Source organism: Callorhinus ursinus, unplaced genomic scaffold (genome assembly GCF_003265705.2).
Source record: "Callorhinus ursinus isolate GAN/ISIS: 27379988/994484 unplaced genomic scaffold, GSC_fseal_2.0 scaffold83, whole genome shotgun sequence".
Lineage (NCBI taxonomy): Eukaryota > Metazoa > Chordata > Mammalia > Carnivora > Otariidae > Callorhinus > Callorhinus ursinus.
The window spans coordinates 183007-208197 of record NW_027397145.1 but is presented as its reverse complement, the minus strand read 5'-3'; the positions used below and the strand labels follow the sequence as shown (position 1 = coordinate 208197).

General features: G+C 38.2%; 2 protein-coding genes across 2 annotated transcripts in view; both read left to right on the top strand.

The window, feature by feature from the left end:
* Positions 1 to 1367: 1367 nt before the first annotated feature.
* On the top strand, positions 1368 to 1977 carry LOC112808997 (large ribosomal subunit protein uL5-like). Its single transcript, XM_025852302.2, has one exon. The coding sequence runs from the start codon at positions 1396 to 1398 to the stop codon at positions 1930 to 1932; it is 537 nt and encodes a 178-aa protein (XP_025708087.1). The 5' UTR covers positions 1368 to 1395; the 3' UTR covers positions 1933 to 1977.
* A 5351-nt stretch (positions 1978 to 7328) lies between these two features.
* The window catches only part of LOC112808936 (protocadherin alpha-1-like), a gene marked incomplete at its 3' end in the record, with an annotated part of 35842 nt that continues 17979 nt past the window's right edge, over positions 7329 to 25191 (top strand). The window contains exons 1-5 of the mRNA XM_073887831.1: positions 7329 to 7605; positions 8355 to 8470; positions 18587 to 18828; positions 20592 to 20693; positions 22110 to 22171. The remainder of the gene's footprint in view (positions 7606 to 8354; positions 8471 to 18586; positions 18829 to 20591; positions 20694 to 22109; positions 22172 to 25191) is intronic.

Here is a 25191-nt window from a genome sequence, read left to right as displayed (position 1 = left end):
GTTTCAGAAGTACAGATCTGTGATTCAACAGTCTTGCACAATTCACAGCGCTCACCGTAGCACATACCCTCCCCAATGTCTATCACCCAGCCACCCCATCCCTCCCACCCCCAACCACTCCAGTAACACTCAGTTTGTTTCCTGAGATTAAGAATTCCTCATATCAGTGAGGTCATGTGATACATGTCTTTCTCTGATTGACTTATTTCACTCAGCATAACACCCTCCAGTTCCATCCACGTCGTTGCAAATGGCAAGATCTCATTCCTTTTGATGGCTGCATAATATTCCATTGTGTATATATACCACATCTTTATCCATTCATCTGTCGATGGGCATCTTGGCTCTTTCCACAGTTTGGCTATTGTGGACATTGCTGCTATAAACATTGGGGTACACGTACCCCTTCGGGTCCCTACATTTGTATCTTTGGGGTAAATACCCAGTAGTGCAATTGCTGGATCGAACGGTAGCTCTAATTTCAACTGTTTGAGGAACCTCCATACTGTTTTCCAGAGTGGTGGGCATGGGACCTACTTAAAGAAAAAAAAATATATATGTAAATAAATATATAATATATATACATTTATTTATATTAAAATATATATATATAAATACACATTTATTTATAAGACAGTGGACTTAATCAGTAAATGTTGTGTGTGTTCTTAACTACTCCACTGACTGGCTGTTCCCCATCTCACTCCCTCTCCTTGGGGCTCCCTATTACCTGAGACAAAACAATATTGAAATTAGTAATTAATAACCCTACAATGGCCTCTAAGTGTTCAAGCAACAAAAAAGGTAAAGCTAGAAATGACTAAGCTTAGCTAGGAAGGCATGTTGATAATCAAGATAGGTTGAAAGCTAGGCCTCTTACACCAAACAACCAAGTTGTGTGTGAATGCAAAGGAAGAGTTCTTGAAGGAAATTGAAAGTTCTATTCCAGGCTGGTCCGAAGGTTATCTCAATTGATTTGTTCACAGTCAGTTACAGAACGTTCTATTCCAGTGAACGCATGAATGACAAGAAAGTGAAACAGCCTTGTTGATACCGAGAAAGTTTTAGTGTTCTAGATAGAAGATCAAAGCAGCTACAACATTCCCTTAAGCCAAAACCTAACCCAGGGGAAGGCCCAAACTTTCTTCAGTTCTGTGAAGGCTGAGAGAGGTGAGGAAGTTGCAGAAGAAAACTTGAAACCTGGCAGAAGTTGGTTTATGAGGTTTAAGGAAAGAAGCTATCTCCATGACATAAAGGTGCAAGTAGACATGAATGGACATTTTTCCACAGAAGACATACAGATGGCCAACAGACATGTGAAAAGATGCTCAACATCATTCATCATCAGGGAAATACAAATCAAAACTACAATGAGCTCTCTTCCTGTTCTCCACCATGGCGCAGGATCAAGGGGAGAAGGAGAACCCTATGCGGGAACTTCGCATCCGCAAGCTTTGCCTCAACATCTGTGTGGGGGAGAGTGGAGACAGACTGACCCGGGCAGCCAAGGTGCTGGAGCAGCTCACAGGCCAGACGCCCGTGTTCTCCAAAGCTAGATACACGCTTAGATCCTTTGGCATCAGGAGAAATGAAAAGATTGCTGTCCACTGCACAGTCCGTGGGGCCAAGGCAGAAGAAATCCTGGAAAAAGGTCTAAAGGTGCGAGAGTATGAGTTAAGAAAAAATAACTTCTCTGATACTGGAAACTTTGGCTTTGGGATCCAGGAGCACATTGATCTGGGGATCAAATATGACCCTAGCATTGGTATCTATGGCCTGGACTTCTATGTGGTGCTGGGTAGGCCAAGTTTCAGCATCGCAGACAAGAAACGCAGGACAGGCTGCATTGGGGCCAAACACAGAATCAGCAAAGAGGAGGCCATGCGCTGGTTCCAGCAGAAGTATGATGGGATCATCCTTCCTGGCAAATAAATTCCCGTTTCTATCCAAAAGGCCAATAAAAACTTTTCAGTGAAATGTAAAAAAAAAAAAAAAAGAAAAAACTACAATGAGATACCACCTCACACCTGTCAGAATGGCTAAAATCAACAACACAAGAAACAACAGGTGTTGGCGAGGATGTGGAGAAAGGGGAACACTCGTTGGTGGGAATGCAAACTGGTGCAGCCACTCTGGGAAACAGTATGGAGGTTCCTCAAAAAGTTAAAAACAAAAACAAAAACAGAATTACTTGAGGGGCCTGGGTGGCTCTGTCGATTAAGCCTATGACTCTTGATTTCGGCTCAGATCATGATCTCATGGTCTTGAGATTGAGCCCCATGTCAGGCTCCACCCTAGGTGTGGAACCCGCTTAGGATTTTCTCTCTCTCCCTCTCCCTCTGCCCCTCCCCTGCCTCTCTCTCTCTCGAAAAAAAATATATCTATATACAGATATATACACATCTATATATAGATATATATAGATATATATGTGTATATGAGGCGCCTGGGTGGCTCGGTCAGTAAGAACATTACTCTTGGTTTCAGCTTAGTTCATAATCTCAGGATCATGAGATTGAGCCCTGTGCTGGGCTCCACACTCAGCAGGGAGTCTGCTTCTCTCTCTCTCTCTCTATCTCCCTCCACCCTTTCCCCTGCTTGCGTGCTCTCTCAAATAAGTAAATCTTAAAAAAAAAAAAAGAAAAGAAATACCCTATGATCCAGCAATTGGATCTACTAGGTATTTATCTAAAGAATACAAAAATGCTAATTCAAAGGAATACATGCACCCCAATGTTCATAGCAGCATTATCTGTAATAGTCAAACTATGGAAACAGCCCAAGTGTCCATTGACTAATGAATAGATAAAGAAGATGTGGTATATATATACACAATGGAATATTACTCAGCCATAAAACAGAATGAAATCTTGCTATTTGCAATGACATGGATGGAGTTAGAGAGTATTAGGGTAAGCTAAATAAGCCAGAGAAAGACAAATGCCATATGATTTCACTCATATGTGGAATCTAAGGAACAAAACAAGCAAAGGGAAAAAGAGGCAAATTAAGAAACAGACTCTTAACTATAGAGAACAGACTGATGGCTACAAGAGGGGATGCGGGTGGGGGGATGGGTTAAATGGGTGATGGGGATTAAGGAGTGCACTAGTGATGAGCTTTCAGTGTTCTAAGGAAATGTTGAATCACTATATTGTACACCTTAAACTTACACTGTATGTTAACGAATTTAAATAAAAACTTAAAAAACAGTGCAAGTTGAAGCAGTAAGTTATCCACACCTTAAACTTACAGTATATGTTAACTTGAATTTAAATAAAAACTTAACAGTGCAAGTTGAAGCAGTAAGTTATCCAGAAGATCTTGCTAAGATAATTCATGAAGGTAGTACACCAAAGAACATATTTTCAATGTAGACAAAATAGCCTGTTGGAAAAAGAAGCCACTTTCATAGCTAAAGAGAAGAAGTCAATACCTGGCTTCAAAACACAGGCTTACTCTCTCAATAGGTGTTAATGCAGCTGGTGACTTTATTTTTTTTTCCTTTTTAAAAAATTTATTTAAATTCAGTTAGCCAACATATAGTACATCATTAGTTTTTTATTTAAATTGAAGCCAATGCTCACTTACAATTATTCCAAAAATCCGAGGGCCCTTAAGAATGATTGTAAATCTACTCTGCCTGTGGTCTGTAAATGGAACAACAAATCCTGGATGGCAGCACATCTGGTTACAACATGGTCTACTGAATATTTGAGCCCACTGTTGAGATGTACTCCTTAGAAAAAAAGATCCTTTCAAAATAATCCTGCTCATTGACAATGCATCTGGTCACCCAAGAACTCTTATGTTGTTCTCATGCATGCTGACAACATCCATTCTGCAGCCCATGGATCAAGGAGTCATTTTGACTTTCAAGTCTTGTTATTGAAGAAATACATTTTGTAAGGTTACAGCTGCCACAGATGATGATTCCTTGGATAGATCTGGGCAAAATAAATTGAAAGCCTTCTGGAAAGGATTCACAATTCTAGATGCCATCAAGAACATTTGGATTCATGGGAAGAGGTCAAACTGTTAAAATTAATAGAGGTTTTGAAGAAACTGATTACAACCTTCATGGCTGACTTTGAGGGGTACTTCAGTAGATGAAATAACTGCAAATGTGATGGCAATTGCAAGGGAATTAGAACGAGAAGTGGAGCCTGAAGGTGTGACTGAATTGGCACAATCTCATGATAAAATGTTAATGGTTGAGGACTTTCTTCTTATGGATGAGCAAAGGAAGTGGTTTCTCAAGACAGAATCTACTCCCAGTGAAAATGCTGTGAAAATTGTTGAAATGACAACAAAGGATTTAGAATGTTACACAAACTTAGTTGATAAAGCAGTGGCAGGGTTTGAGAGGATTTACTGATTGAACTCCAATTTTGAAAGAAGTTCCTGGGTAAAATGCTATCAAACAGCATCACATGTGGGGTGCCTGGGTGGGTCAGTTGGTTAAGCATCTCTTAATTTTGGCTCAGGTCATGATCTAACAATGGTGGGATTGAGTCCTGCGTCAGGCTCCACGCACAGCGGGGAGTCTGCTTGGGATTCTGTCTCTCCTCCACCTGCCTCTCTCCCCACCCCAAATAAATAAATAAATCTTAAAAAAAAAAAAAAACCAGCATCACATACTACAGAGAAATCCTTTATGAAAGGAAGAGTCCATTGATAGAACAAACTTCACTGTTGTCTTATTTTAAGAAATTGCCTCAGCGACCCCAACCCTCAGCAACCACTGTCCTAATCAGTCAGCAGCCATCATTGAGGCAAGATGTTCCACCGGCAAAAAAGATTACAATTTGGTGAAAGCTCAGATGATGATTAGCATTTGTTTGCAATGAAGTATGTTTAAATTAAGATATATACATTGTTTTTTAGATATAATGCCATTGCACATTTAATAGACTATAGTATAATGTAAATATAACTTTTATATGCGCTGGAAAATCAGAAAATTTATTTCACTCACTTTATTGTGGTGGTCTGGAAATAAACCCACAATATTTTCAAGGTATTCTACCAATATACCACACATTGTTTGTCCATTCATTTATTGAAAGATATCTAGATTGCTTTCTATTTTGGATCATTATGAATAAAGCTACCATAAATATTTGTATGCAGGTTTTTTTGTAGACAAAGTTTTCAACTTATTAGGTAAGTGTCTAGAAGCACAATTGCTGAATCATATGTAAGCCTATGTTTAGTTTTCTAAATAACTGCCAAAATGTTTTACAAAGTGGTGGTGTTCTCACCAACAATGAATGAGAGTTCCTGTTGTTCCACATCCTTGGCAGGATTTGGTGTTGTCAGTGTTTTGGATTTTGGTCATCCTGATTGGTGTATAGTGATATCTCATTGTTTTAACTTTCAATTCCTGAATATCTTGTGATGGTGAACATCTTTTCATATGCTCTTGTTGCTGCTGTTGGACATTTGTATATCTCTTTTTGGTGAGAGAGATGTGTGTTCTGATCTTTGGTCCATTTTTAGATTGAGTTTGTTTTATTTGAGTTTTAAGAGTTCTTTGTATATGGTCTTTGTCTGTTTGGGCTGCTATAGCAAAATGCCATAGAATGGTGACTTGTAAGCAACACAAATTTATTTCTTATAGGTCTGGAGTTTAGGTTAATGGCGCTGGCAGAATTGTGGTTGGTGAATGCTCCCTGGTTCATGGATTGCCATCTATTCACATGATGGAATGGGATTAGGGAGCTTTGTGAGGTTTCCTTTATAAGGGCACTAAAGTCTCCCAAAGACCCCACCTCATAATACTATCACCCTTGCGAGTTAGGAATTCAACATCTGAATCTGGGGGGACAAAAATATTCAATCTCTAGCATATATTTTGGATACAAGTTTTTTTTTTAAGATTTTATTTATTTATTTGACAGAGAGAGACACAGCAAGAAAGGGAACACAAGCAGGGGGAGTGGGAGAGGGAGAAGCAGACTTCCTGCGGAGCAGAGAGCCCGATGCAGGGCTCGATCCTAGGACCCTGGGATCATGACCTGAGCCAAAGGCAGATGCTTAACGACTGAGCCACCCAGGCGCCCCACAAGTTTTGTTTCAGATATATATTTTGCAAACACTTTCTCCCAGTCTGTGGTTTATATTTCTATTCTCTTAACAGTGTCTCTCATAGAGCAGAAGTCTTTAATTTTAGGGGCACCTGGGTGGCTCAGTCGTTGGGCATCTGCCTTCCGCTCGGGTCATTATCCCAGGGTCCTGGGATCCAGCCCCGCATCCGGCTCCCTGCTTGGCGGGAGGCCTGCTTCTCCCTCTCCTGCTCCCCCTGCTTGTGTTCCTGCTCTTGCTATCTCTCTCTCTGTCAGGTGAATAAATAAAATCTTTTTTAAAAAAGTATTTTTAAAAAAATTTTATTGTTATGTTAATCACCATACATTACATCATTAGTTTTTGATGTAGTGTTCCATGATTCATTGTTTGTGTATAACACCCAGTGCTCCATGCAGAACATGCCCTCTTTAATACCCATCACCAGGCTAACCCATCCTCCCATCCCCCTCCCGTCTAGAACCCTCAGTTTGTTTTTCAAAAAAAAAAGAAGTCTTTAATTTTAATGAAGTCCATCAATTTTTTTTCGCCCCATGTGTGGGGCAACTGGGTGGCTCAGTCTTAAGCATCTGCCTTCGGCTGGGTCCTGGGATCGAGCTCCGCCTCGGGCTCCCTGCTCCGTGGGAAGGCTGCTTCTCCCTCTCCCACTCCCCTGGCTTGTGTTCCCTCTCTTGCTGTGTCTCTCTCTGTCAAATAAATAAAAATCTTAACAATAAAAAACAATTTATTTATTTGTGGGGCGCCTGCGTGGCTCAGTCATTAGGCGTCTGCCTTCGGCTCAGGTCATGGTCCCAGGGTCCTGGGATCGAGCCCCACATTGGGCTCCCTGCTCAATAGGAAGCCTGCTTTTCCCTCTCCCACTCCCCCTGGTGTGTTCCTTCTCTCACTGTCTCTCTGTCAATTAAATAAATAAAATCTTTAAAAATATATTTATTTATTTGTCAGAGAGAAAGAGCACACAAGCAGGGGGAGCAGTAGGCAGAGGGAGAAGCAGGCTCCCTGCTGAGCAAGAAGACCCATGTGTGACTCCATCCCAGAATCCTGGGATCATGATGTGAGCAGAAGGCAGGCACTTAACTGACTGAGCCAACCAGGCAGCCCATCAATTGTTTTTTTTTTTTTTTCTTAAATTGTGCTTTTGGTGTTCTGTCTAAAATGTGATCACCAAACCAAGGGTTTCCTAGATTTTACTATGTTATTGTCTAGAAGTTCTATAATTTTGGATTTTACATTTAGATCTGTTGATTCATTATGAGAATTAATTTTTGTGAGAGGTGTAAGGTCAGCATCTATATTCTTTTTGTTTGTTTGTTTGTTTACATTTGGGTGTCTTGTTGCTCCAGCATGGACATTGCTGCAAAGATCACCAGCTCCATTGCATTGCCTTTTTACCCTTATTAAAGATCAGTTGACTATATTAGTGTGGGCCTATTTCTAAGCTTTCTGTTCTGTTCCACTGATTTATTTTTCTATTCTTCAGACAATACCATGCTGTCTTGAATACTGTAGCTTTATATGGTAAGTCTTAAAATCAGGTAGTATCAATTGTCTTTGATTTTCTTCAGTATTGTGTTGGCTACCCTGGGTCTTTTGCCTTTCCGTATGAACTTTAGAATCAGTTTGTCAATATACACAAAATAATTTGCTGGGATTTTTATTGGGATTGCATTGAATCTATAGATCATTTTGGGAAGAATTGACCTCTTAATAATATTGAATCTTCTTCTCAATGAATATAAAATATGTCTCCATTTATGTAGATATCCTTTGATTTCTTTCATCAGAGTTTTGTAGTTTTCCTCATATAGATCCTTTACGTCCCACAAATTTTGCTGTGTAATATTTTCATTTTCATTTAGTTCGAAGTATTTAAAAATTCATTCTGTGACTCCTTATTTGATTCATATGTTATTTAGAGATCTGTTGTTTAATCTCCACATACTTTGGGATTTTCCAGCTATCTTTTAAATGTTTTGTTAAATTTATACCTAAGTATTTCAGTTATTTTGATGCTAATATAAATGGTATTATGTTTTTAATTTCAAATTCCAGTTATTCATTGCTGATATAGAAGAGCAATTAACTTTTATGTATTGACTTTGTATCCTGCAACCACCTGGCTATAGTTTCTTATTGGCTCCAGAAGTTTTTTGTTGATTCTTTGGGATTTTCTAGGTAGACAATCATATCATCTGCAAACATAGATAATATTTCTTCCTTCCCAAAATATGTACATTTTATTTCCTTCCCTTGTCTTACTGTACTAGCTAGGACTTCAAGTATCACCTTCTGGAACCACCCTTGCATCCCGGGAATAAATCCCACCTGGCCGTGGTGAATAATCCTTTTAATGTACTGTTGGATCCTATTGGCTAGGATCTTGGTGAGTATTTTGGCATTCATGTTCATCAGGGATATTGGCCTGTAATTCTCCTTTTTGATGGGGTCTTTGGTTTTTGGATCAAGGTAATGCTGGCCTCATAGAAAGAGTTTGGAAGTTCCTTCCATTTCTATTTTTTGAAACAGCTTCAGTAGGATAGGTATTATTTCTTTTTTAAATGTTTGGTAAAATTCCCCTGGGAAGCCAGCTGTCCTGGACTCTTGTTTTTTGGGGAGGGTTTTGATTACTGCATCAGTTTCCTTGCTGGTCATTGGTCTGTTCAGATGTTCTACCTCTTCCTGTTTCAGTCTTGGTAGTTTATGAGTTTCCAGGAATGCATCCATTTCTCCCAGATTGCCTAATTTATTGGCATATAGTTGCTCATAATATGTTCTAACAATTGCCTGTATTTCCTTGGTGTTGGTTGTGATCTCTCCCCTTTCATTCATGATTTAATTAATTTGGGTCCTTCCTCTTTTCTTTTGGATAAGTTTTTTTAAGGTTTTTTTGTTTATTCATTTGAGACACAGAGATACAGAGAGAGAGAGAGAGAATATGACAGGGGGAGAAGCAGAGGGAGGGGGAGAAGAATGCCCCCCCACCCCACCCCCCCACTGAGCAGGGAGCCCGATGCAGTGCTCGATCCCAGGACTCTGGGATCATGACCTGAGCCAAAGGCAGAAGCTTAACCATCTGAGCCACCCAGGTGCCCCTCTTTTGGATAAGTTTGGTCAGAGGTTTATCAATCTTATTCTTTCAGAGAACCAGCTTCTACTTTCGTTGATCTGTTCTCCTGTTCTTCTGGTTTCTGTTTTATTGATTTCTGCTTGAATCTTTATTATTTCTCTTCTCCTGCTTGGTTTAGCCTTTGTTTGCGTTCTTTCTCCAGGTCCTTTAGATATAAGGTTACCTTGTGTATTTGGGATTTTTCCAATTTTTTGAGAGCAGCTTGGACTGCTATGAACTTCCCTCTTAGGACCGCATTTGCAGTATCCCATAAGTTTTGAATCGATGCGTTTTCATTTTCATTAGTTGGCATGAATTTTTTTAAGTTCTTCTTTAATTTCCTGGTTGACCCATTCATTCTTTAGCAGGTGTTCTTTCACCTCCAAGTGTTTGAGTTCCTTCCAAATTTCTTCTTGTGATTGAGTTCCAGTTTCAAACATTGTGGTCTGAAAATATGCAGGGAATGATCTCAGTCTTTTGGTATCAGTTGAGGCCCGATTTGTGACCAGGTGTGTGATCTATTCTAGAGAAAGTTTCATGTGCACTTGAGAAGAATGAATATTCTGTTGTTTTAGGATGGAATGTTCTGTATAATATCTATGAAGTCCATCTGGTCCATTGTGTCATTCAAAGCCCTCATTTCTTTTTTGATCTTCTGCTTAGATGATCTCTCCATTGCTGTGAGTAGGGTGTTGAAGTCCCCTGCTATTTATGTATTATCAGTATGTTTCTTTACTTTGAATATTAATTGGTTTATATAATATAATATGCCCCCCACATTGGGGGCATAGATATTTACAATTGTTAGATCTTGTTGGATAGACCCTTTTGAGTATGATATAGTGTCTCTCTACATCTCTTACAACAGTCCTTGGTTTAAAATCTAGTTGTCTAATATGAAGATTGTGACCCCAGCTTTCTTTTGAGGTCCACTAGCATGATAAATTGTTCTCCATCCCCTCACCTTCAATCTGGAGGTATCTTTAGGTTCAAAATGAGTCTCTTGTAGACAGCATATGGATGGGTCCTGCTTTTTCATCCAATTTGATACCCTGTATCTTTTTTTTAAAAGATTTTATTTATTTTTTTGACAGAGAGAGACACAGTGAGAGAGGGAACACAAGCAGGGGGAGTGGGAGAGGGAGAAGCAGGGGAGCCTGATGCGGGGCTCAATCCCAGGACCCCGGGATCATGACCTGAGCCAAAGGCAGACACCTAATGACTGAGCCACCCAGGCGCCCCTGATACCCTGTGTCTTTTGATTGGAGCATTCATTCCATTTACATTCAGAGTAAGTATTGAAAGATAGAATTTAGTGCCATTGTATTGCCTGCAAAGTCCCTGTTACTGTAGATTGTCTCTGTTACTTTCTGGTCTATGTGACTGTTGGGGTCTCTCTTTGCTTACAGTATCCTCCTTAATATTTCTTGCAGGGCTGGTTTGGTGGTCACATATTCTTTCAGTTTCTGTCTGTCCTGGAAACTCTTTATCTCTCCTCCTTTTCTCAATGACAGCCTTGCTGGATAAAGTATTCTTGGCTGGATGTTCTTCTCATTTAGTACCTTGCATATATCTTGCCAGCTCTTTCTGGCCTGCCATATTTCTGTGGATAGGTCTGATGTTATTCTGATGTTCCTCCCTCCATATGTAAGGAATCTCTTCTCCCTAGCTGCTCTCAGGATAGCTTCTTTGGCTCTAAGATTTGCAAGCCTCACTATTATATGTCAGGGTGTTGATCTGTTTTTATTGATTTTGGGAGGGGTCCTCTCTGCCTCTTGGACATGAATGCTTGTTTCCTTCCCCAGATTAGGGAAGGTCTCATGATTTGCTCAAATATACCTTTTAGCCCTCTCTCTCTTTCCACCCTCTTGGATCCTGATTCTGACATTGGTTCTTGTCAATGCATCATTAAATTCTCAAAGCCTTTCTTCATGGGCTATTAGTTGTTTTTCTCTCTTTTCCTCAACTGCCTTCCTTTGCATTAGCTTGTCCTCTAGATCACTTATTCTCTCTTCTGCCTCATTGACCCTAGCTGTTGGAGCATCCAATTTAGACTGCATCTCTTTCCTAGCATTTTTAAGTTCCGCCCGATTAGATCTCATTTCTTCCCATAGAGATTCTGTATTGTCATTTATGCTTTTTTTTTTGAAGATTTTATTTATTTATTTGACAGACACATAGAGAGAGAATACATATACACAGAGCGGCAGGCAGAGGGAGAGGGAGAAGCAGGCTCTCTGCTGAGCAGGAAGCCCGACTCAGGGCTCGATCCCAGGACCCTGGGATCATGACCTGAGCTGAAGGCAGGTGCTTAACTGACTGCGCAACGCAGGCGCCCCTCATTTATGCTTTTTTCAAGCCTAGCTATTAACTTTATAATTGCTATCCTGAATTCTATCTCTGACATCTTGCTTATGTTCTGTGGCCGAGAACATTGCCTCTGGTCCTTTGTTGTGATTTCCTTCTAGTCATTCTACCCATGGAAGGATGGGTGAGCAAATGAATAGTCTAAAATATCAACCACGACCCAGGCAAAATGCACCCTAGGAAAAAATCCAAAGTGGTTGGAAGCTACTACAGAAAAGCAAGCAAAGCCAAAATGAACACAACAATAAAAAAGGCGGAGGGAGTGTAATCTCACAGGGTGGACAAAGCAGGGTGATCTACTTGTTCCTGATTGAATTTTGGTCTGTGTGTTAGAAGACACTACATCCCAAAATTGAAAAGAAAGCAAAGTTTATAATATAACATTGAATAGAGTGAAAAAAGGACTAGAATGAGGCATAAATCTATAAAATATAGATTGAAGAAAAAAGGTTAAAAATCGACTTAAAAACATAGATTGGTAAAATAAGAATCTAGTTGAGGGATGCCTGGGTGGCTCAGTTGGTTAAGCGTCTGCCTTCTGATCGGGTCATGATCCCAGGGTCCTGGGATCGAGTCCCATATTGGGCTCCTTCCTCAGAGGGGAGTCTTCTTCTTCTGCCTGCCACTCCCCCTGTTTGTACTCTCTCTCTCTGACAAATAAATAAATAAAATCTTAAAAAAAAGAATCTAGTTGAAATGGGAAAAAGGTTAAAAAAAAAAGAAATGTAAATTTTAGACTGAAGGAAAAACGAGTCGTGAGGAAACACCTGAAGCTCAATATATTATTTTCCCCTGGCGCTGGAGCTTTATACTCCTGTGGGATCTCTAAGTTTGTCATTCACCTGTTCTTCCAGTCTGTCTTCTGGGAGAGGGGCCTGCTGTTCTGTTTTCAGGCCTGGGCGGAGTTACTCCACCCCTTGTCAGGGGGATGGGCTCAAGGTGAGCTGGTCGTCTGTGTAGCTTTTGTTCCCTGGTGGCTTTCCACGCTTCTTCAGAGGGTCAGGGCAAAAATGGCTGTGCCATGATCTCTGGCCCAGAGCCACAAGATCATGGTCCACCTTCAATAAACCCTCCAGGTCAAACCATCTCCACTTCTGTGTGCACCAAACCTGAAGACTCTCAAGGTTCACCCTCACTGCTTTTCTCCCCAGGGGGATTTCCTGGGGCCCAAGAGCCACACATAGCTTTCTGTCTTTGCAGCTGCAAGTGGTTGTGGGCTCACGGGTGCAGACTGCTCCACTGCTCCCAGGTCATGGCTGAGTGCCCTCCTACTGTCCTTTCTGGGGCCACTGCCACCCTGAGAGTTGTTGCTCAATGTGGGTGCAGCTCTCTCCCAGGGGATTTTAAACAGTCTGCACGTTCCAGTCCTTTTCAGGCTAAGAGTGGTCTCCCTACCTGCCCCGCTCATGGTTTATGGCCACTGGAGCTGAGAGCCCCTTCAGGGCTCACTGACTATAGCCAGTGTCCCTGCTCCACTGCTTGGGCACTCTATCAGATCAGGCACCCCCGTTCTTTGTGTGTCTCCTGGGATCCTGAGATCACAGTGACCCACCTAGAATTCTGCTCTTTTCATCCCTCTTGCCCCTTTCAGAAAGAGATGTTTCTCACTAGAGCAGATTTCTAAGGGTTCTGATCTTGTGCTCCCATCTTACATTACTTTCCAGTAGCTGGCTTAAGGAGGCTGCCTCCTCCCTCTGTTTATCTTCTGATATTTCTCCACAGATTCTTGATTCTATACCTCCTACCTTGCAAAAAACAGTTGTTTTTCTGCTTGTAGAGTTCCAGATATATTTTCTTACATCTCAGGCTGAATTCGTGTATGTTCAGAATGGTTTCATAGATATCCAGCTAAATTTGAGGGACCAGATAAAATGAGGTCCCCTACTCTGCTGCCATCTTGTCTCCCTTCTCTAGTTTTGGTTGAGCATTTTATGTGATTTCAGGTTCTGTCCTCTCTTATTTTTTTAAGCTTTTTAAAAAGATTTTATTTATTTATTTGAGCGAGAGAGAGAATACACGAGTGGGGTGAGGGGCAGAGGGAGAAGCAGACTCCCTACTGAGCAGAGAGCCCGATGCAGGATGCGGGGCTCCATCCATGGACTCCAGGATCATGACCTGAGCCAAAGGCGGACGCTTAACCAACTGAGCCAACCAGGCACCCATTTTTTTAAGTTTTTATTTGAATTCCAATTAGTTAACATACAACGTTATATTAGTTTTAGGTGTACAATATAGTGATTCAGCACTTCCATACAACACCCAGTGCTCATCACAGCAAGTGTACTCTTTAATTCCCATCACCCAGTTAATCTATCCCCCCACCCACCTCCCCTCTGGTAACCATCAGTTTGTTTTCTTGAGTTAAGAGTCTGTTTCATGGTTTGCCTCTCTCTTTTATCCCACTTTGCTTGTTTTGTTATGTTTCTTAAATTCCACATATGAGAGAAATCATGGTATTTGTTTTTCTCCGACTGGCTTATTTCCCTTAGCATTAATATTCTCTAGCTCTGTCCATGTCACTGCAAATGGGAAGATTTCATTCTTTTTTATGACTTTTATGAAAAAATCCATTCATCAGTCGGTGGACACTTGGGCTGTTTCTGTAGTTTGGTTACTGTAGATAATGCTGCTATGAAAATAGGGGTGCATGTACCGCTTTGAATTAACACTTGTTAATTCTTTGGGTAAATATCTAGTAGTGCAATTGCTAGATCATAGGATTGTTCCATTTTTAACTTTTTGAGGAATCTCCATACTGTCTTCCACAGTGACTGCACCAGTTTGCATTCCCACCAACAATGCAAGAGAGTTCCCCTTTCTCCACATCCTTACCAACACTTGTTGGTTTTTGTGTTGTTGAACCAAAGAGCTGAAAGACCTATAATCTGAAAACTATAAAACACTGATGAAAGAAACTGAAGAGGACACAAACAAATGGAAAGACATTCCCTGCTCATGGGGTGGAAGAATGAATATTGTTAAAATGTCCATACTACCCAAAGCAATCTACACATCTAATGCAATCCCTATCAAAATGCCAGCAGCATTCTTCACAGAGCTGGAACAAACAATCCTAAAATTTGTATGGAATCACAAAAGTCCTGAGATAGCCAAAGCGACCTTGAAAAAGAAAAGCAAAGCTGGTGGTGTCACAATTCCAGATTCAAGTTATATTACAAAGCTTCAGTGATCAAGACAGTAGGATCCTGGCACAAAATTAACAGATAGATCAATAGAACAGAGTAGAAAACCCAGAAATGAACCCACAACTATATATGGTCAATTAATCTTCAACAAAGCAGGAAAGAATATCCAATGAGACAAAGACAGTCTCTTCAACAAATGGTGTGGGAAAAACTGGACAGCAACATGCAGAAGAATGAAATTTTACCACTTTCTTACACCTTACACAAAAAATAAATTCAAAATGGATTAAGACCAAATGTGAGACCTAAAACCATAAAAATCCTAGAGGAGAACACTGGCAGTAACCTCTTTAACATGGCTGTAACAACTTCTTTCTAGATATGTCTCTGGAGGCAAGGGGAACAAAAGCAAAAATAACTATTGAGACTTCATCAAGATAAAAATTTTCTGCACAGTGAAGGAAATAGTCAACAAAACTAAAAGGCAACCTATGAAATGGAGAAGATATTTGCAAATAACATATCTGATAAAGGGTTAGTATCCAAAATATATAAAGAACTTATCAAACTCAACACCCAAAAAATGAATAATCTAATTTAAAAATGGGCAGAAGACATGAGCAGACATTTCTTCAAAGAAGATGTACAGATGCACCACAGATGCATGAAAAGATGTGCAACATCCCTCATTGTCAGGGAAATGCAAATCAAAACCACAATGAGTTTTCACCTCACACCTGTCAGAATGGCTAAAATAAAAAACACAAAAAAAGAGTAAGTGTTGGCAAGGATGTGGAGAAAAAGGAACCCTCAGGCACTGTTGGTGGGAATGCAAACATGTGCAGTCCCTAGGGAAAACAGTATGGAGGTTCCTCAAAAAATAAAAAATAGAGCTACTCTATGATCCAGTAATTACACGACTGGGTATTTACCCAAAGGAAAAAAACCCTCTAATTTGAAAAGATATAGGCACTCCTATGTTTATAGCAACATTATTACAATAGCCAAATTATAGAAGCATACCAAATGTTCACTGATAAATAAATGGATAAAGAAAATCTGGTATATACATACAATGGAATATTACTAAGCCATAAAAAGAATGAAATCTTGTCATTAGCAACAACATGGATGAATCTAGATAGTATAATGCTAAATGATATACATCAGGCAGAGAAAGACAAATACCATGTGATTTCACTCATATTGGAATTAAAAAAAAAATGAACAAAGGGGGAAAAAAACAAACAAACAAAAAAGACTCTTACCTATAGAGAACAAACTGATGTTTACCGGAGGGGAGGTTGGGGATGGGTGAAATAGGTGAAGGGGATTAAGAGTATGCTTACCATAATGAGCACTAAGTAATGTGTAGAATTGTGAAATACCTATATTGTATACCTTAAACTAATATAACACTGTACATCAACTATACTGGATTTAAAATTTTTAAAACAGAATAACCAATGGGGAAAGGATAGTCTCTTCAATAAATAGTGCTGGGAAACTTGATATCCAAATGTAAAAGTATAAAATTTGACCCCTATCTTACACTACTCACAAATATTAACTGAAAAGTGGATTAAGGACTGAAATGTGAGACATGAAGCCATAAAACAACAAGAAAACATGGGGCATGGGGGAAAGCTCCTTGACATTGGTTTTGGCAATGATTTTTTTGGATGTGACACCAAAAGCACAAGCAACAAGAGCAAAAATCAACGAGGGACTATAACAAAATAAAATCTTTCACACAGCAAAAGAAACATTCAAAAAGAAAACCAGTAAGGCAAACTACAGAATCAGAGAAAATACTTGTAAACTTTATGTCTGATAAGGAGTTAATATCCAAAATACATGAATAACTCATACAAGTAAAAAATGACAAAAACAGTGTAAAACGGGTAGATGAGGGGCGCCTGGGTGACTCAGTCAGTTGAGCGTCTGCCTTCGCCTCAGGTTGTATCCTGAGGTCCTGGGATCAAGCCCCACATAAGGCTCCCTTTTCAGCAGGGAGTCTGCTTCTCCTTCTACCTCTGCCCTGCCCACTGCTGCCCCACCCCGCTCATGTGCTCTCTCTCTCAAATAAATAAAATCTTAAAAAAATAAAAATAAAATGGGCAGATGATTTAAAGAGATATTTTTCCAAAGAAAAATATGTAAATAGCCAACATGTACATGAAAACTTGCTTGACATCACTAATAACCAGGGAAATGCAAATCAAAACCACAAATGAGGTATCATCTTAAACCTGTTAGAATAGCTATTATCCAGAAAACAAACAAAACACATACATACAAGCTATAACAAATGCCAGCAACGATGTGGAGAAATGGGAACTCTGTCACTGTTGGTAGGAATGAAAATTTGTTCAGCCACTACTGAAACAGTATGGAGTTTGCTCAAAAGATTAAAAATAGAACTACCATATAATCCAGCAATCCTACATCTCGGTATATTTCTGAACAAGATGAAGTCACTATTTCAAAAAGATATTCTCACTCCCATGTTCATTGCAGTATTATTCACAATAGCAAAGACATGGAAACAATCTAAGTCAACCTAAGTGTCCATCAGTGGATAAGTATATATATATGCCATATATATTCATTATACATATATATGTATACACACATACATATATTTAATACATATATGTATGTATGTATGTGTATGTGTGTGTGCACCATAAAAACAGGAAATCCCACCATATGCAAAAACACGGACAGAACCTGAGAGCATTATTCTAAGAGAAATAAGTCAGATACTGAAAGACAAATGCTGTACAATCTCTCCTACGTGTGGAATCTAAAAGCATCAAACTGGTAGAAATGAGTGGAATAGTGCTTGCCAGGGGATGAGGGGTGAAGAAAAGGAGAAATGCTGGTCAAAGAGCATAAATTCAGTTATAAGGTACATAAGTTCTGGGGATCTAAAGTATAGCATGATGACTATAGTAAAAAATACTGTATTATACATTTGAAAGTTGTTATCAGAGTACAGCTTTAATGTTCTCACCATAACAACAACAACCATGAAGTGGTCATTATGTAAGATAAAGGATACTTTAGCTAACCTTATTGTGGTAAACATTTTGCAATATATACATATATAAAATCATCATATTGTATACTTTAAACTTACACAATGTTGTATGTCAACTATATCTCAATAAAACTAGAAAAAAAGTGGGGGGAAAGCAGAAAAGCACAGGTATAGGTCGCAGCCCATGCATGGGCTCACTAAAGACCGAGATGTGGTCATAGGATTATAGAATACTTCCCCTCTCCCCACAACATACCACCACATCAATAGGGCTCCTGTGTAACAGAAAATTGCAACTGAAAGAAGTTGCATGACTCAGACCTTATTTAAGAAGGAGTATCAAAGGAAATCCAAAGACAACAGGGGAGACAAAACCAAGCACATTAGAGGAAATTTTAACCTCTGACAGGTACAACTAGGTGTAAAAACATAACCCCTGGCAAGAAAATAAAAATTGTCACAAAAGGCTTATTTACTTCATTTCCTTTTACCTGATACAATATGTTCAGCTTTCAGAAAAATTTACAAGATACATTAAAAGAAATAAAGATACAGACTGAAGAGACAGCAAACGTTAGAACCAAATTCAGATATGACAGATACTGGAATTTTAATAGTTAGAATTTAAAATAATTAGCATTAATATATTAAGGGCTCTAATGAAAAAGGTGGAAAACACACAAGAAGAGATTGGTAATATAAGCAGAGACAGAAAATCTAAGAAGGGATTAAATGGAAATGCTAGAGATGAAACCCAAATCAATTGTATATGGTTTTATTTTCTTAAAGCAAAAACCCAAACACTAAAGCAAATGTTTTCTCCAATTCTCCCAGGAAAATCTTCTTACCACAGAGTGGCTATTGCAATTGCTGCAATACAATCAATTGGAATTAGAATCTTCCATGAATTTGAAGATCTGATGGAAAAGAAGCAACACAAGCAAAGTCTGCCTTTAACAGAAATCTAAAATGAGGAACTTGAGATGCAAAAACCTCTTTCATTCCTCTTCTCCTGATAGACAAAAGTTTTTTAAAGTCATCTTTGTAAAAAGTCTTTAGATCTACAATGATTTGTTGTAAGTATATAACATGAATCGGTTCTTTATCTTCTTCTGCTATTGATATGGTAATTATTTCAGGTAATAGATGTAATCTTCAAGATTTCATAAAGTGGGGTGCCTGGGTGGCTCAGTTGAGCATCTGACTCTTGGTTTCAGCTCAGGTCTGATCTCGGGGTTGTGGGTTTGGGCCCTGCTTCTGGCTCTGTGCTCAGTGTGGAGTCTGCTTGTCCCTCCCCTCTGCTCCTCCTGCTTGGGCTCATTCTCTCTGTCTCTGTTTCTGTCTCTGTCTGTCTCTCTCAAATAAATAAATAAATAGATAAACAAATAAAATCTTTTAAAAAGATATTTCATTAAGTAACGTCTGACAATTCACCCTGCCACTTGAAGAAGAAAAATCAGAATCTTAAGGATGTGAGCAAGAATGACAGCAGTCTGTTATCAGGCTTGGCACCTCCAAAACTGAGTAGAATCCATGTGATTGATCACTACGTACACACTGAAGGAGTTGGCCAAATAGTTTTTTGGGAAGAAAACGTTCTAGGCAGGGGGAAAATCTAGAGCAAAACTCATAAGGAAGATAGGTTTTTGGTTTGTTCAAGGAATAGCACAAAGATTGATGTGGTTTGAGCAGAGAAAGGATGATCAGTAGTGCAGTCGGAAATGAGGTCAGGATTGAAATGGGAGAACCAGACAATTTAGACTTTGTTACAGTAAGGCTTTGCCTTGTATTCTGAGTGAAATGGGAACCGAGGATTTCTCTTTTCAGAACAGGAGTGATATAGTTAAAGTCAGCCTGGCTGCCATGTTGAAAATATAATTCAGGGAGGAAAGGGTAAAAGCAGAAAGATACAATAAGAGGCGATTTCAGTAATCCCAATGAGAGGTTATAATGACTTTGGACATGGTGGTAGTACTTGGGAAAATAAAATAGATTCTTAGTATTTTTTCAACTTTGAAAACTTCAAATCTATAGAAAACTTGTAAGAACCAGACAATGAACATTCATATATCCTTCACTTATATTTACTAATTGTTAACACCACATTATCTCTGTATATGGAGATACCTATGATATAGATATCTATGTCTATATTTGGTTATGTGTATTTGATATATGTATACACATGTGTGATATATAGAGAGAGAAATAGGTAAAACATTAAATGATTTTTATAATGTTACATGAATTTTAGAAATGTTAAGCCATTTTACAGTCAGTTGAAGACATCATACTTCATACTGCAATACTTTATGTATCTGTTTCCTAAGAATAAAGACATACCATGAAGGTTAATTTTTTGTGTCAATTTGACTAGGCCATGGAGTGCCCACATATTTGGTTAAACATTATCCTAGTATGTCTGTGAGGAAGTTTCTGAATGAGGTTAACATTTGAATTGATAGACTGAGAAAAGCAGATTGCTTTTGCCATTGTGGGTGAGCTCATCCAATCTTATGTTATTCCAATCTTAATGAATATGAAACTTCTATATCAAGTGTAATTTATGCTGTAGTTTCTAATATATAATTTTTCAAAGAAAATAAAATTTCCTAAGACTTATTTTTAATCAGAATTATGTATTTAACTTTACTGAATACTGTAGTGGGTTGAACATTGGCCCCTCAAAAGATATGTCCATGTCCTAATACCTGTGCCCTCTGAATGTTACCTTATTTTGAAAAAAGACTCTGCAGATGTAATTAAATTAATCACCTTAGACTATCCTAGATTACATAGGTGGACTCAAAATTCAATAGCAAATGTCCTTATAAGACAGAAGGAAAAACAGAAAAGAGGAGAGAGCCATATAAAGGTCAAGGGAGAAACTGGAGCAGATACAGCCACAAGGAATGCCGACAGCCACCAGGAGCTGGAAGAGGTAAGTATAGATATTCCCTTAGAGCCTTTGGAGAAAGTGAAACATTGCTGACACCTTAATATCACAATCTGGCCTCTAGAACTGTGAGATAATTAATTTCTGTTGTTTAAAGCAATCAAGTTTGTGGTAATTTGTTACAGTAGCCCTGAAAAATTAATACAAATGCTTTTATGCATTATATGGGTTTATCTTTTAGTTTATTTTTAATTGGGAGCATATTCATAGGGGAAATTATGTGCTTACAATGTTATTGGAAGGGTTTAACTAGTAAGCTGCACAAAAAAGACCTTACTAGTAAAATTATTTCTTTTTTAAAAAGATTTTATTTCTTTATTTAAGAGAGCACACACACGCAAGAGAGCATGCACAAGGTGGGGAGGGGCAGAGGGAGAGGGAGAAGCCGACTCCCCACTGAGCAGGGAGCCTGATACAGGGCTTGATCCCAGGACCCTGGGATCATGACCTGAGCCAAAGGCAGACACTGAATTGACTGAGCCACTCAGGCACCCAGTAAAATTATTTCTGCTGAGAATGCCATTAGAAGCATACCAATCTACTTCTGAAGCTTCTTCTATTTGCCACAACATTTGAACCCAGAATTCTGGAGAGTGTACACTAAATATGTGATCCAGCAGTTAAGGAATCAGATTAAGAAGTAATACAATTGACCTTAAGTCTTCTATTTTCAGAAATGACTGAAAATGTAAAAGCATGCTTGAGAAGTGTCAGGTAACGCAAAAGGAATATTTTACCAAAATTATAATCTATGACAATGGCAACTTACAGACATTTTAAAAGTAATTCATATGCTTACAGTGTTATTATAAGGGTTTAACTAGTAACATCTGCATAAGTAATATAATAATCTAACCTTTTTCAAAACTAAGAAAATTTTCTCTAAAAATGGTATAATCATAAAGATTGTGGAATGACCTTCAGTAATGTATATCAATATACTCAACATAAGAAAACTCATAGTGATGGAAAACAGAGTAAAAGTAAGGAATGTGAGAAGACATTTAAATTTAATTCAGTCCTTACCAATATAGAGAATTCATATAGTGAGAAATTTTATAAATGTTAAGAATTTGAGAACATCATTATCTGTGTGGATAATTTAGTCACCACCAGAAAATCCATACTGGTGAGAAATTTTGTGAATATAAAGAATGTAAGAAGGTCTTTAGAGCTGAGTTCTTTTTGCAAACTAGAAATTCATATTGCAGATAAGCTTTATGAATATTAGTAATGTAGGAAAGCCTTTACTGTGTCTGGACAAGTTACTTAACATCAAGAATTTACACTGATGAGAAACCTGGTGAATGTACAAATGTGGCATGATGTTTAGACTTAATTTAGGCCTTACTAAATATTAGAGAATTCATACTGGTGAGATTTTTTTTTTTTAATGAATAGGAGAAATGAAATAAAGTCTTCACTGCGTGTGGACAATTTATTCAAGGAGAGGATTCATACAGGTAATAAATCATAGGAATATAAAGAATGTGGGAAGGTCTTTAGATCTGATTGAGTTCTTTTTTCAAACCAGAGAATTCATACTGGTGATACATTATATAAATGTAAGGAATGAGGAAAGCCTTTTACTATGTATGGATAAGTTACTCAACATCAGAGAATTTATACAGGTGAGAAATCACAGGAATATGAGGAATGTGGGAAGGTCTTTAGACCTAATTGAGTTCTTTCTTACCATCAGAGAATTCATACTGATGATAATCTTTATGAATGTAAGGAATGCGGGACAGCTTTTATTGTGTGTGGACAAGTCACTCATTCCAGAGAATTCATACTGGTGAGATACCTGATTAATGTAAAAAATGTGGGAATATATTTAGACTTAAATCAGTCATTATTATAATATAGAGAATTCATACTGCTGAACAGCTTTATGAATATAAGAAATTTAATAAAGTTTTTACTGTGTGTAGACAACTTATTCAACATCAGATTATGAATATTGTTAAAGAAAACTCATGACAACCCTATGAATGTAATAAAAACGGAAAAACCATTAATATGCAAAAACTAGTTACTTGAGAATAGAGTATTAATATTGGTAAAAAGCTCTTTGAATGCAAGGAATATGGGACGGCTTTTAGATATCATTCAAACCTTAATATATGTTGGTGAATTTATACTGGTGTGAATTATTATGAATGTAGGGAATGTGAGAAAGCCTGTAGTCAAGGAAGACACCCTCATATGCAAAAGAGAATTCATATATGTGAAAAACACTTAATATAAAATATTGTGGAAAGACCTTTAGTAATGGCTATCAAATTACTCAACCTCAGAGAATTCATATTTGAGAAAATCTGTGAATGCAAAGTATGTGAGAAGACCTTTCCAATGGCACATTTTCTTTAATTGGTATGAGTAGTCTTCCACCTTGAAATTGGACTTTAAAATTTCTCACTAAATAATTCCTTAGCTAAAGCAAATTAAAAACATGAGAAACGTAGAACTGCCTCATTTGTAGATCCATAAAACCTTGTTATGCTCCTTTACCTATCTCCTACTCTTCTCTTACAATTCTCCACCTCCAAGACCTTGTTTAACTTTCATTGATTCCTTAAATTTACTACTTCTCCTTTATCTTAACTCACAAAACCATCTTAGTGCATCTTAAAATTGATATTCCCATTTGGGGAAGACCTCAAAATCTAGTCATTTTTACATCTCTGTGCTATTGTTTAGACTTCTCATATTCCAACGTGAAAAGAGAAGTATCTTTCAAGATGATCATGAGGTTTATGTCTTTTTTTTTAAGATTTTATTTATTTATTTGACAAAGAGATAGTGAGAGCAGGAACACAAGCAGGGGAGTAGGAGAGGGGGAAGTAGGCTTCCCGCTGAGCAGGGATCCTGATGTGGGGCTCGACCCTAGGACCCTGGGATCATGACCTGAGCCAAAGGCAGATGCTTAACGACTGAGCCACCCAGGTGCCCCTATGTCTTTTATTCATATAAAGTATTACATTAATTGATTTTCAGATCACAAAACAACCTTGTATTACCAGGATAAATCACCATAAGTCATGATGCATGATCCTTTTTAAACGTTGCTGAATTCAGGGGTGCCTGGGTGGCTCAGTTGGTTGAGCGTCCAACTCTTGATTTCTCAGCTCATGATCTCAGGATTGTGAGACTGAGCCCCAAGTAGGGCTCCACACTGGGCGTGGAGCCTGCTAAAGATTCTCTCTCCCTCTTCCCTCTGCCTCTCCCCTCTTTCCCTCTCTAAAAAATAAAAAATAAAAAAAAATTGGCGGATTCAATGTGCTAGTAATTTGTTGAGTATTTTCGTGTCTACATTGTAAGAGATATTTGTGTGCTTTTTTCTTGTGATGCCTTTGTCTGGTTTTGTTATCAATAGCCTCATAGAATTAGGAAGAGTTAGGAAGTGTTCCATCCTCTATTTTTGGAAGAGTTTTGTGAATAATTAGTGTTAATTCTTCTTTAAATGACTGTCCGGTCCTGGGATTTTCCTTATTGGGAGGGTTTTTTAAAAAATTATTGCTAATCCAATCTCTTCATTTGCTATAGGTTTATTCAGATTTTTATATGCATTTTTGACTTAATTTTGATAGTTTGTGTCTTTCTAGAAATTTTTCCATTTCACCTGCATATTTAGTTTGTTGGACTATAGCTGTTCATAGTACAACCTATTGTTTTTTTTTCCCCATGTTTTTATCTAAATTCCAGCTAGTTAACATACAGTGTAATATTAGTTTCTAGTGTGGGATTTAGTGGTTCATCACTTACATACTACAGCTAGTGCTCATCACAATAAGTGCCCTTCTTCATACCCATCACACATTTAACCCATCCCCCCACCCACCTCCCCTCCAGCAGCCCTCAGTTTGTTCTCTACAGTTAAAAGTCTATTTTATGTTTTGCTTCTCTTTTTTCCCTGTATGTTCATCTGTTTTCTTTTTTAAAGATTTTATTTATTTATTTAAAAATTTTTTAATTTAAATTCAATTAATGAATATATATTATTAGTTTCAGAGGTAGGGGTCATTGATTCATCAGTCTTGTATAATATCCAGTGCTCATTACATTTCGTCCCCTCTTTAATGTCCATAAACCAGTTACCCCATCCCCCCATTCCCCTCCCCTTCAGCACCCCTCAGTTTGTTTCCTATGATTAAGAGTCTCTTATGGTTTATCTGTCTCTCTGATTTAGTCTTATTTTATTTTTCCCTCCCTTCCCCTATGATCCTCTGTTTTGTTTCTTAATTCCACATATGAGTGAGATCATATGATAATTGTCTTTCTCTGGTTGACTTATTTTGCTTAGCATAATACCCTCTAGTTCTATCCACGTCATTGCAAATGGCAAGATTTCATTTTTTTGATGGCTGAGTAGTATTCCATTTTGTATATATATATACCACATCTTCTTTGTCCATTCATCTGTCGATGTGCATCTGGGCTCTTTCCATAGTTTGGCTATTGTGGACATTGTGGCTAAAAA

Excerpts from the sequence above, each read along its gene's own strand:
- LOC112808997 (XM_025852302.2), top strand. The coding sequence starts at position 1,396 with ATGGCGCAGGATCAAGGGGAGAAGGAGAACCCTATGCGGGAACTTCGC.